This window comes from Nicotiana sylvestris, chromosome 10 (assembly GCF_000393655.2).
Source record: "Nicotiana sylvestris chromosome 10, ASM39365v2, whole genome shotgun sequence".
In the NCBI taxonomy this organism is placed as follows: Eukaryota; Viridiplantae; Streptophyta; class Magnoliopsida; order Solanales; family Solanaceae; genus Nicotiana; species Nicotiana sylvestris.
Window position 1 is genome coordinate 100,583,439 of NC_091066.1, and position 12,014 is coordinate 100,595,452.

At 37.4% G+C, this 12,014-nt stretch overlaps 2 protein-coding genes across 2 annotated transcripts; one reads left to right on the top strand and one right to left on the bottom strand.

The window, feature by feature from the left end:
• The first annotated feature begins 1,122 nt into the window (after positions 1–1,122).
• Positions 1,123–6,507, top strand: LOC104223233 (uncharacterized). Its single transcript, XM_009774630.2, has 6 exons — positions 1,123–1,577; positions 2,512–2,625; positions 3,566–3,646; positions 4,275–4,447; positions 4,635–4,731; positions 6,094–6,507. The coding sequence occupies exons 1-6, from the start codon at positions 1,317–1,319 to the stop codon at positions 6,214–6,216; spliced, it is 849 nt and encodes a 282-aa protein (XP_009772932.1). The 5' UTR covers positions 1,123–1,316; the 3' UTR covers positions 6,217–6,507.
• Positions 6,508–10,634: 4,127 nt separating this feature from the next.
• On the bottom strand, positions 10,635–11,699 carry LOC138879746 (uncharacterized mitochondrial protein AtMg00810-like). The gene has a single exon (XM_070159380.1). It carries the CDS (start codon positions 11,697–11,699, stop codon positions 10,635–10,637), a length of 1,065 nt encoding a protein of 354 aa, XP_070015481.1.
• Between the last annotated feature and the right edge of the window lie 315 nt (positions 11,700–12,014).

A 12,014-nucleotide genomic window follows, 5' to 3' on the forward strand; every position in this document is an offset into this window, starting at 1 on the left:
CGAAAATATCTTTGATGTGCCAACTTTTAACATTAAGCGTCGAAACGCTCCCGGATCACCCCGAAACCCGATCCGAACACACGCCCAAGTCCAAAATTATCATACAAACCTATTGGAACTATCAAATCCCGGTTCCGAGGTTGTTTACTAAAAAAGTTGACTTAATTCAAACTTGGTCATCTTAGGCCACTATTAAGGAACTAAGTGTTACGATTTCAACCCGAACCCTTCCAAACCTAAACCAACCATCCCCGCAAGTTATAAACAGTAAAAGTACATAGGGGATGTAAACGGAATTTAGAAAGCAAAACGACCTATCGGATCGTTACATGATGTGGCACTGAACTTGCACTCCATATATTCTATTTTAGTTCTACTCAACCCGAGATCTTTAGATTCTAGGAACTGTGGCCAACCTCAAGTCTATCATTAACTTTGTCATGTGTCTCACAATCAATGCTATATCATTTACAAATAATATATATCATTGTACTTTTCCTTGAATATGCCGTGTCAACTCATCAATCACAAAGACAAATAAAAATGAGCAAAGATGACTTTAGAAAGAAAATGACGAAGATGAATTTAGAAAATTAGTAAAATTGAGTGATTTTGTAATTAGAAAAGTTAATTTGGTGATTTTTGTGGGATAATAATACAAGTTCAATAGCCTTCATCATTTGGTTGGAAATTTAATCTCATAAAATAATATCCTCTTATCATCCTCCTAAATAGTACTGGATTTGTTTTAATTAATATGAATTTATTTCTTTTTTACTCTTTTCACAAAGAATAATTCTTTGTAAATTTGGACAGAATTGACCTCTTAGTAAGAAGTTTTATAACTAAAACTTTTGTAAACACATAAATACTAAATATATTTAAAATAACAAATTCTAAAATTTTCTTAGTCAAATTAGTTCAATTAAATCGACACGCAAAAAATAATACTTAATGAAAAAAAATTAACAAAAGAAGACAACAAACGTGTATTACTTGTCTTCCATAGATAGCGAAAATATGTGCCCTATTAATCCACTTATCCTCTGCGAGAAAAAGAAAAAGAAAAAGAAAAAGGGAGGAAATAAAAAGACCATTTATCCAAATTGAAGCCCACCTCGTAAATCCCGACCTACCCTCAAATTCGATGCACGACAACGACAAGCACCCTCAATATTCGTAATTTAATCCCGAACACAGATACTGGATAAACATAAACTATCCCACTTGTGTGTCAATAGATTCTCCTTCAAAAACTTTGCTGGATATTTTTCTTCGAGCAAAAAGATCTGAAACAGGTTAATTTTCATCGCCAAATGCAGTCACTTAGTTTTAATCTTAATGCCGGAACGAAAGTGTCATGGCCTGGTCGATTTAACCAGGGAGATGGAAGCAAGCAACAAATTCACATCAGGGGAAATGTGAAGATGTTTAGAATTATGGCGTGTGCGCCTGAGATGAATAGTGGTGCAGAGAGCCAGAGTTCTAGTCCGAGTCGAAGTGAGAGTTCCTTCCTTTCCCGTAGCCAGACCTATGCACTTCTGAAACAGCAAATGGAAGTCGCCACCAAATCTGAGGTCAGCACCTTCATATGCATTGACACTTTTTAATTTAGTTTCGTGTATGGAAAATATGTGTGGATTTACCTTTTTGTCAGTTCACGAGGCACCCGGTGTTTGCACGAAATCAATAAATGCATGGCATTCATATTTTACATGAGCTTACATCTAATTAATACTCCATTTGTTTTAGAATTGATTCGGAGTAGGAGTGTAATAATTTGTAATTTAGGTCTCAATTAGGTTTTAGGATATCAATTTCTTAATCTTTTTGAAACAAAATTTACTTGATTAGAGTCTAGATTTTTAAAAAAGGTACCATAAAGGGCAACTTTTTTTTAATTAGAGATATTTAACATATAAGAAAAAGGCGATTTAAAAAAAAAACAGTTTTGATTGCCCAAATAGTAATAGTTTCATATAAAGTGGAGTGGATGAATTATTAATTATCATCTCATTTTATGGCTTAATCATGATTAATTAATTTGATTTGGTTCAAATATGATGTGTGAGCAAGTCTTTGACTTCGTAGAATTAGTCTCACGCAATACATTATTACTAAACGCCTCCATGTCACAATCCGGCATGCCCCATGCTTGTTCGATGTATAAGTTGAAATTTTTATTAAAATATTGATTAATGCAAGTTCACACCAATTATGATAGACATTTTTTAGGTCCATAGGTACTCCTCATCATTGGCCTTAAAAGCTAGATTTCCTTGTTTGTACTTTTTTTGTGGATGCGAAATTCCACTCAAATGCATTAATTTTGTGATTGCCAGCTTAAACATGATTACATTGCTATAAAAATTGGGTTACTGTTATCTTGGTGAAAGATTTAGAACTTCAAGAAGAATAGAGGAGAAATTTAAAGCTTTTATCCGCTATGTTGGTAGATGCAAATGAATGCTATTTTGTTCACATGCTGAGTTGGATTATATATATATGTAGGACTACAAGCAGGCGGCGAGACTTCGTGATTCATTGAAAATATTTGAGGATGAAGAGCCTGTTTTGCGGCTTAGGAGATTGTTGAAAGAGGCTATTGCAGAAGAGAGGTTTGAGGTACCAGTTCGGCTGTTCCTTTCTCCCAAACAAGTGTTATCAACTGGAGGACCGAAAAATGTTTAGGTTCATTCTATATGCTTAGACAAATTCATTAACAAACAAATTTAGATTTAAGAGATATGGACCTAAATTATCTAACTCTACCTTGTGAAAGCCACAAAATTTGGCCTGCTTTTGGATTTGTATTTGAAAATTGCAATTCTGAACATACTCACCAAGTGAATTTGCTTGTATATCTTGGATTCTCGAATAGAGTAAATTAAATTTTGGTGTGTAATTGATAGAAGTCCTGCTATTTTTGTTTTGAATGGTGCAGATAATACCCTAATGGCCTAATTTTAACTAACATGCAGAAATAGGATTGTTAAAATAAAAGACAATTTTCAACTATTGTCTTAAATTTGTATGCATGCTGAAGGTAAGGGGTAAAATTTGAAGCCAATGGATGGTTTTTACTCCTTCCAAAATAGAATTAGAAATAAAAGCGTGTTTTGAGCGCTGAAAAGGTCGTAAGGAAATTAAACCAGCAAGATGAGGTCTCCTTTTACATGTTTTCCAAAGTCAGAGATTCGTGCAAGTTCAAAATCAATGACAAAACACACACGAATTATAAGGTATTAAAAGGCGCAATCTGTTTTTATAGTACACAAGTGTGCTATATTATTGCACAAATTTGACTCTAAATGTCAACTCCATATTTTATTTTCTCAATTATTTAGGTACGTGCCATTATTGGAGATACATGACAATGCATGATAACATCCTGAAACCTAGCAATTGTTGCTTTTGAAAACTTCAAGAAATAGATGTGCTGATTTAGAATTGTATAAACTTTCTCATCTCTCTGGTAGTGCTATAACAGCTATCCATCGATTATTTGAAGTCACCCTTCATCTATGTTTACCCTTTCTCGCCCTCTTTCTCCATGTCTTCCCAGGATGCAGCGAGGTACCGTGATGAGTTAAAGGATGTCGCTCCGCATTCTCTGTTGAAATGTTCGAGTGACGCAACAACACTGGTATGAAATATCCAATTTTTATTCAGGAATTATCATGCTTCTGTTTAACTTTCTTTTACTAGCTGGATTACCAGATTGGGTTGTTGCTCATGAAGCTTTATGAATAATGAATTTTGACATAAGTGCCTTTGTATACAGTATACTTTAAGGACAAAAATGTGGGAAAGAAGTAATGAGTTTTTTTGGACTTTCATGCATGCCCTCATTATGTTCCACATCTTTTTTTCATGCACATGACCTGTCTTTTTACACCTCTAACAGTTTCTGGGCCCCTTTTCTTCTAAAATACAAAAGATATATATGCTATTATATAATTCAGGTGTCATTTATGACTCTTCCTATTATTATGGGGTCTTAACTAAGAAATATTAAGTTTTTACCACATTAAATATGCCTGCATAAACACTATAAAAGAAGCCCGTCAGGATCTAAATAAAGGCTCCTTTTGTGTGCGTCAGTTTTTGCATATGATTGATTGATGGTTAGATCTTTCTGATAAGCTCATAATTTCACATTCACGATAAGCTTATTGAAGCCTGAACATCTCATAATCAGACTTTTCATAAGTTTATTGAAGCTGAGCAGTTATGTAATCTCTGAAATATCTACTCAACATTGCTTTGTCTAGGGTATCAGGGTTCAAGTTAGAAGCGTGTATATAGAAGGTCGAAGTCATCCTTCAAAAGGCCTTTATTTTTTTGCTTATAGAATAAGAATTACCAACAACTCAGATCGTCCTGTTCAGCTTCTGAGAAGGCACTGGATCATCACTGATGCTAATGGAAAAACAGAAAATGTCTGGTGAGTCGCTAATTTTGCTGTTTGGCACATTTGTGGGAGATAATACTGTTTATGTTTTAACTTATGCATGTCCTTTCTTTTGTAACTTTATGTTGTCATCATTCTGTTTGGTGGTAATTTGATTTTGCTTATTTTTTTTATAAATTTGGACTGAAGATAAACAATGTAATATCGTTCCTTCTGATAGGGGAATTGGTGTCATTGGTGAACAACCGGTAATACTTCCCAACACTGGTTTTGAATACTCATCTGCATGCCCATTAGGAACTCCAAGTGGAAGAATGGTAAGAAACTAATTTGTTTCCCTTTCCTTTCCTACATGAGATGCAACCATGTACTCTCATTTTCATCTTTGCTGTGGCATTTTTATGCTGAGGTCAATATTTAATTGCACCTGAAGATCATTTTTCTTAAGAGCGCATTTGGCCACCTAATATTCTTTATGAAAAAGTAATAAAGGGTAGTACTTTTTAGAGGTTTAGATTGTGCTCTCAAGTTAGCTGTACGTATGTTTGAGACTTGCTGTCTATAATAATAAATGTGTAATAGAGTTTTGTCTGTGATATTATAAATGGAACAAATTGCAACAATTTCAGTTGAACTCAGACTAGCACTTATGCGTGCTTTATCTATACTCATCTTATAAAAGAATCTATACGCGCTCACGCACTCTGGGGGCCACCCATTAATAGTAATAGAACTCTATGCTAAGTCTTCCCCCCTATATGAGTTAATACCCCCTGATAACTTTCACTGCCTCAAACATCTGAATGTATTTTCCAGCTGAGATGTAATTTTACTATCAAAATTGCATCGTACGTCCAGAATAGTGAAGACATGACCAAGGCTGATGCTTAACATATACCGGCTCTTTTAGGTCCATCACAAGGAAAATGAAAATCGCGATTTGCTTTATCCTACATACAGACACATGCGCACTCATTCTTCTGCTCCTTTCAATCAAGTCTAGAGGATGAAGTTAGTGGTGAGAAAACAGGAAGAATGCGGAATTTAGAACATTCTCAAATGCTTCTCTTATAAACTTAGCACTTACTAATACGTTCTGCAAAATATTTGCGAAGTGCTGCATGCTTAAAATTGGTTACTTCACTAATTTCTGATTGTCATCTTAGCTTAAAATAGCTTAGCATCGCTAGTTGTCATGTTTCTGTGTATTCCTTTTTCTGGATCAAGATGAATTGATATACTTGTTTAAATTGAATAGCAGTGATTGGAACTGGGATGAAAAGATTTCAGTTTTATGGTTATCAGGATTCAATTTGGAACAGCAGATGTTAAAGAGAACTAATTTTTCTGCGGTGCCAAGTAGTTAAAAACTAGGATCTATTCAATTTTGTGTTTTAGTGGCACCATGTTTTAATAGAATGATATTCCTAATATTTTGGAGACCTACTATTAGACCCTTCTGAGTTTCTAGTAAATAAAAACTGTAATTAGTGATGTGCTTTGATGGCTGCGAAACTTGCAAGAAGTCTCTCCGTGTCTTATTCTTGATCTGGATTTGCATTCAATAGTCATCAATCGTTCTGGTTTTGAAATTGCCTACCTTCTGGGGTTCCCTCCCTTTATCTCTGTTCCTGCAATTTCTGACATGCATTGTGTCTCTGATGGTTATTACTACACAGGAGGGTGACTTCGAGATGAAGCATATTGATAAGGTAGGCTCACGGTCATTCAATGTTGCCATTGCTCCTTTCTCTCTATCCAAAGTTGGAGATGGAGGTGATACCTTTTCAGATGGGAGCTGAGAATGTTGTGAAGAAAGTAAGAGGGAGGTTTAGCACCTCATTTGTACAATTTATATATATAGTTTTAGGCGAAGTCTGTGTTGTAATTGCTTGATAGACAATAAACGCATGATATCTGATTCGTGGGTGTTAGATCAAATGTTGCCCATAGATGTAACATATTCCTTCGGGTAGCCAATATGGAACTTAGGGATCTCTTATATTGATGTGGATGTCATTGATTCACATCTTCCAAGCTTGAAAGGTCATCTGTAATTTGCAAATGTATATAGGATGTAATTGAACTGTTTATATGTTTTCTTCGGCCTTTTGGCAGCCAAATTATGATATCTGCTGAGGTATATATGTCCATTAGTTTTGAACTTTTTCGGCTGAAAAAATTGATATTGTCCCTTTCTTTTTGTGTGTGTAGTTAGCTGTTTTATCTAATCGTCGTGTCTATGATACTTCATGCACAGTATTTCCAAAGGATAGATGATTTAGGTGCTCTACCTTTTCATTTTTCAGCCACTGACCTGACAAATTCTTGGGCTTGCTTCTATACTTGTTTGATCTTGGAACTTTTTTGAAGCTTCAGACTTGAGAGTGGATACCATTTTGGCGCTTATGATGAAAATTCTAACACATGAGTTTATGCATGACTGGGAATCTTACACGATGACGATTGATGTGCATTCAATATTTAAAATACAGGCTGGTTTGCTGTAGTATTTGCAAATTTGAAGTCGTTATTTATCTCCGTTTCAATTTAGATGTAGTTTGGTCTGACAGAAAATTTAAGAAAAAAAGAAAGGAGGCTTTTGAAACATGTGATCTTAAGAGCTTTAGGGGCAAATAATATTTGTCTGGCTATAAAAACTTGTCAGTAAGGGTAACGTGGGTAAAATGAGAAGTTTAAAGTTAAATTATTTTTAAAATATAGAAATTTATCATTCTTTTTGGAATAGACTAATAATAAAAGTGTGTCATTTTAAATGAAACAGAGGGAGTATTAGTTTGGACATAGAAATTTTTTGTTAAGTGAAATATTATATGGATTTCAAGTGAAAATATTTCTACATTTCGTTTGCCATTTACCTGACGTTTACGTTGCAAAGGAACAGTGGCAAAAAGGAGCTTGCCCCAACTACAAAACCTAGAAATACTATTTGGATAACGTCCTTGCTTAGTAGATATATGTAAAAGAATACATTTCGAGATTAAGAACATTCAAGAGTTTTATTTTTTATAACCGTAATGTCTGGACCAGTTTAGATATATCTCAGCTATTTCCATGAGGTATCTGCTACATTTCGAAATTAAGAACATTCAAGAGTTTTTAAAAAAATATACGCCCTCCGTTTCAATTTATGTGAACCTATTTCCTTTTTGGTCCGTGCAAAAAAGAATGACCCCTTTCCTTATTTGGATACTTCCTTGAATGTTCCGTCATGACCTTATCCTGCCGCGTGAGATGGCCTCATGTTGTTCTTGCAAGACCATTCAAATAAGGAAAGGGGTCCCTCTAAGAACAACATGAGGCCATCTCACGCGGCAGGATAAGGTCATGACGGAACTGAAGCAGGCGTTGTCGGGCGCTTCCAACAACCAAATGGGCGAGGCCCAGTTCTTCCTGGTGCTCCCACAAACCAAGCAATGCAGAGGGTCACAACAATATCCCGAGGGGCGAGGTCGGATCCGATGGTGTTGGGGGGAAACAGATCTGGTCACAACAACGAGAGTGATCCTTTTAAAATCGAACTCATGCGATTTATGAGGGAAGTAAACGCCCAAATAGATCAAATTTCGGGCACACCACCAATGATGAAACGGCCAGACTCAAAGAAGTACACACAATTGCCGTACAAACCAAGTGCAGGCACCCGAACTGATCCCAAAGCGGTTTAAAATGCCATGTGTTCCAAAGTATGATGGGACTTTAGATCCTCAGGAGCATATCACCACCTATACAATGACGGTGAAGGGAACGATTTAATTCCCCATGAGATTGAATCCATTTTGCTGAATAAATTCAGGGAGACTCTTACAAAGGGAGCCCTGACGTGGTATTCGCTTTTGCCCGAGAAATCCATAGACTCCTTTGAGATGCTCGCAGATTCGTTCATCAAGGCCTATGTCGGGACCAGAAAAGTATAGGCCCGAAAGGCTGATATATTCCGAATTGCGCAAGGAGAGTCTGAGTTGCTGCGGGAGTTTGTAACCAGGTTCCACGAGGAAGGATGCTGCTACCAACCTCTCAGAATGAAAAGGCGACTGAAGCATTCACCAAAAGATTGAATCCGAGAAGTTCCGGCGCTTCCCAAAAGTTGAAAGAAATTTTGCTCGAGTACTAGAAAACAACTTGAGTGGATATTCACAATCGGTAAGAATCGAAAATAAGGAATGAAATGATCAGCTCGATTTCCCGGCGTCGGTTAAAGGTCGGGACCGGAGAAGAATAAAGAGAAATCAAAAGTCAGTTTTGACATAGATCGACGGTCTTTGAGGAGTCGATTTTTTTCCCTATGAATGGGACGAAGGACGCGGCAGAGGTTTCCGGTCAACGGATATATTGCTACTAATAAGAGGACCGATCACGGCTGAAACTACATGTTGTTGCAGAACAAGGAAACGTCAGATTCTTCCTACCCCAGGCTTTCCGAATACAACTTTAATGTCAGCGTAGTGGATCTAGTATCGGCTATGAGGAACATTAAATAATTACATTCCTGAAGCCAATGAGATCTGATCCTGGTTAGAGGGATCCTAATTTGTGGTGCGAATACCACGAGACAAATGGTCACCAGACTGTCGGCATCTGCGCGAAGAGGTGGCACCATTGTTGAAAAATGGCCATCTCAGGAAATATTTAAGCGACCGTGCTAAAAATAACTACAATCACAATCATGATAATGCACAGCCTTCAAAAGCAGGAGAGGACCCCCTATGCCTGACGATTAACATGATTTTCGGGGGAGACAAAATTAACGGGGTTACATTTTCGGTGGCGAAAAAGACAAAGGTATTAGTGGCCCACAACAAAAGACTCTAGAAAGTTGCTGAAGACGACATCACTTTTACAGAGGAAGACGCTGGTGGATTGCTGCTATTGTATAACGACGCCCTCATAATATCTCTAAATGTATTAGATTTTAAGATTAAATTTATACTGTGGACCCACAAAGCTCGGACAATATCATCCAATGGAGAGTGTTGGAGCAAGCCAAGCTTACCGGAAGTATCATTCTGGCCACAAAACTCATCGTCGGGTTCAATCTGGCAAGCGTGACAACCCGGAGAGAAATCTTGCTGCCCACGAATGCCGAGGGGTTGATGAAGACAAGTCTTTTCAATGTAGTGGATGGCGATATGTGTTATAATATTATTCTGGGGAGAGCATGGCTACACGAAATGAAGGTTGTGCCATCAACATATCATCAGTTGCTGAAATTTCTAACTCTCGAGGGAGTTAAACAAATAAGAGGTGATTAACCGGCAACAATAAGCAATCTCAGTTTCTAGTAGCAAAGGGAAGGAGCATGCATCATAACAATTACAATAGCTGATGTCTGTTACCGATCCAAGTGAAGTCAACCAGGGGGAAGGGTCGTCGGAATCCTATCTGGTGCCAAGATTTTCCAGGTACCAGAAGAGACGGACGCAATAAAATCCACGGTAGAAGAACTTGAGCAAGTCTTATTGTTCGAGAAATTCTTGAAGAGGAAATTCCACTTGGCAACAGGACTGCACCCCGAACTCAGGTATTGTTTTATTGAATTTCTTAAATTTAATGTCGATTGTTTTGCATGGTCGCATGCGGATATGACAGGTATCCCGCCGAAAGTGGTCGTACACAAGCTAAACTTTGATCCCAACATTTCTTCGGTAAGACAGAAAAAATGTCCTATTGTCGAGGCCAGAAATAAATTCGTCAAGGAAGAGGTAACTCGCCTGCTTGATATCGGTTCAATCCGAGAGGTAAAGTATCCCGACTGGCCAGCTAACGTTGTATTAGTTCCAAAGAAGATTAATAAATTTCGCATGTGCATAGACTATAAGGACTTAAATAAGGTATGCCAAAAAAACTCGTTCCCATTGCCAAACGTTGATCAAATGATTGATGCAACAGCCGAGCACAAGTTAATGAGTTTCCCCGATGCTTACTCCGGGTATAATCAAATCAAAATGGACATGAAGGATCAGGAAGAAACTTCATTCATCACAAATTTCGGCACATATTATTACAACATGATGCCCTTCGGGCTAAAGATGTAGAAAATCACACGATTGAGAAGAAAATTGTATTGAAGAATCGTGTATTTCAGATGTATTACAAAGCCATAAGTGACTGAATTTATACAAGTCACAAAACAACTACAACTAGTGAACTTAGAGTTCTACTACTTGTATAACTATTACATTGGGTTAGAGTTCTAACTCTACAATACATTATAACTATGATTATCTAATTCAGACTTATCCTTATCATGATCAACTTCTTCAACACTTCCCCTCAAGCTAGTGAGAGGTGTAGTTACCACTCCTAGCTTGCTCCGAAAACCTGCAAACATCTGCTTAGTCAATGCCTTAGTATGAATGTCAGCTAGCTGATCTTTTGATCTAACAAATCTTGTGACTAGCTGACCACTAACAACCTTTTCTCTAACAAAATGATAGTCCATCTCAACATGCTTTGTTCTGGCATGCATTACTGGATTGACTGTCATATAGAGTGCACTTAAGTTATCATAGAACAGGGTTGGTACAGTTTTTAAATGAACCCCAATGTCATTGAGAATGTAGGTTATCCATGTCATTTCAGCTGTTGTCGAGGCTAGTGCTCTATACTCAGCTTTTGCACTAAACCTTGCCACTATGTGTTGCTTCTTGGATGTCCAAGATATGCAATTAGCTCCTAGGTAGACATTGTAGCCTGTAGTTGATCTCCTAGTCATAGGACACTCTTCCCAGTCTGCATCAGAGAAACCATATAGCCTGAATGGTGACTGAGACAAGATTCTTAGACCATACTCAGTTGTGCCCTTCACATACCTAAGGATCCTCTTTACAACTTGGTAATGAGTGTTGTTTGGGCTTTGCATGAATTGTCTTGCTAAATTCACCGCATGAGCTATGTCTAGCCTTGTGAGAGTCAAATACTGCAGGCTACCAACAACACTATTGTATAGTGAGGCATCAACTGGATCATCTACAGCTTCTTGTAGACCATGCTTTTGTGCTAGAGGTGTGCTTATTGGCTTGGCAAGTGCCATGCCAGTCTTGGCAAGTAATTCTGTAGCATATTTACTTTGATTCAGATGGATACCTCCAGTAAAGTAGGTGACCTCAATCACTAAGAAGAAGTGCAAAGAGCCAAGATCCTTCATAGCAAATTCCTTACCTAGTTCATCAATGATTTCTGAAATTAGTGCAGTGTGACTTCCAGTGACAATTATATCATCAACATACAGAAGGAGCAGAACTGTTCCTATTTTACAATGCATCACAAAAAGTGAGGAGTCTGCCTTGCTGCACTTAAAACCAAGGTGGAGCAGGTGCATACTGAACCTGCCAAACCAGGCTCTAGGTGCCTACTTAAGACCATACAGTGCTTTCTTTAGGAGACACACACTGTCAGGATGTCTAGAATCTTTAAAACCTGGTGGCTGACTAATGTACACCTCCTCTTGTAGATGTCCATGAAGAAATGCATTCTTTACATCTAGTTGCCTAATATACCAGTGTAGACTCACAGCTATTGAAAGAACTACTCTTATAGTGGTTGCTTTAACAACTAAGCTAAAAGTTTCCTCAAAGTC

Bases quoted from the DNA above. Each gene is read 5' to 3' on its own strand.
- LOC104223233 (XM_009774630.2), top strand. From the start codon at position 1,317: ATGCAGTCACTTAGTTTTAATCTTAATGCCGGAACGAAAGTGTCATGG. The intron at 2,626-3,565 runs GTACCAGTTCGG...ATGTCTTCCCAG, and splicing joins TTGCAGAAGAGAGGTTTGAG to GATGCAGCGAGGTACCGTGA. The intron at 4,448-4,634 runs GTGAGTCGCTAA...TCCTTCTGATAG, and splicing joins GGAAAAACAGAAAATGTCTG to GGGAATTGGTGTCATTGGTG.
- LOC138879746 (XM_070159380.1), bottom strand. From the start codon at position 11,699: ATGCATTGTAAAATAGGAACAGTTCTGCTCCTTCTGTATGTTGATGAT.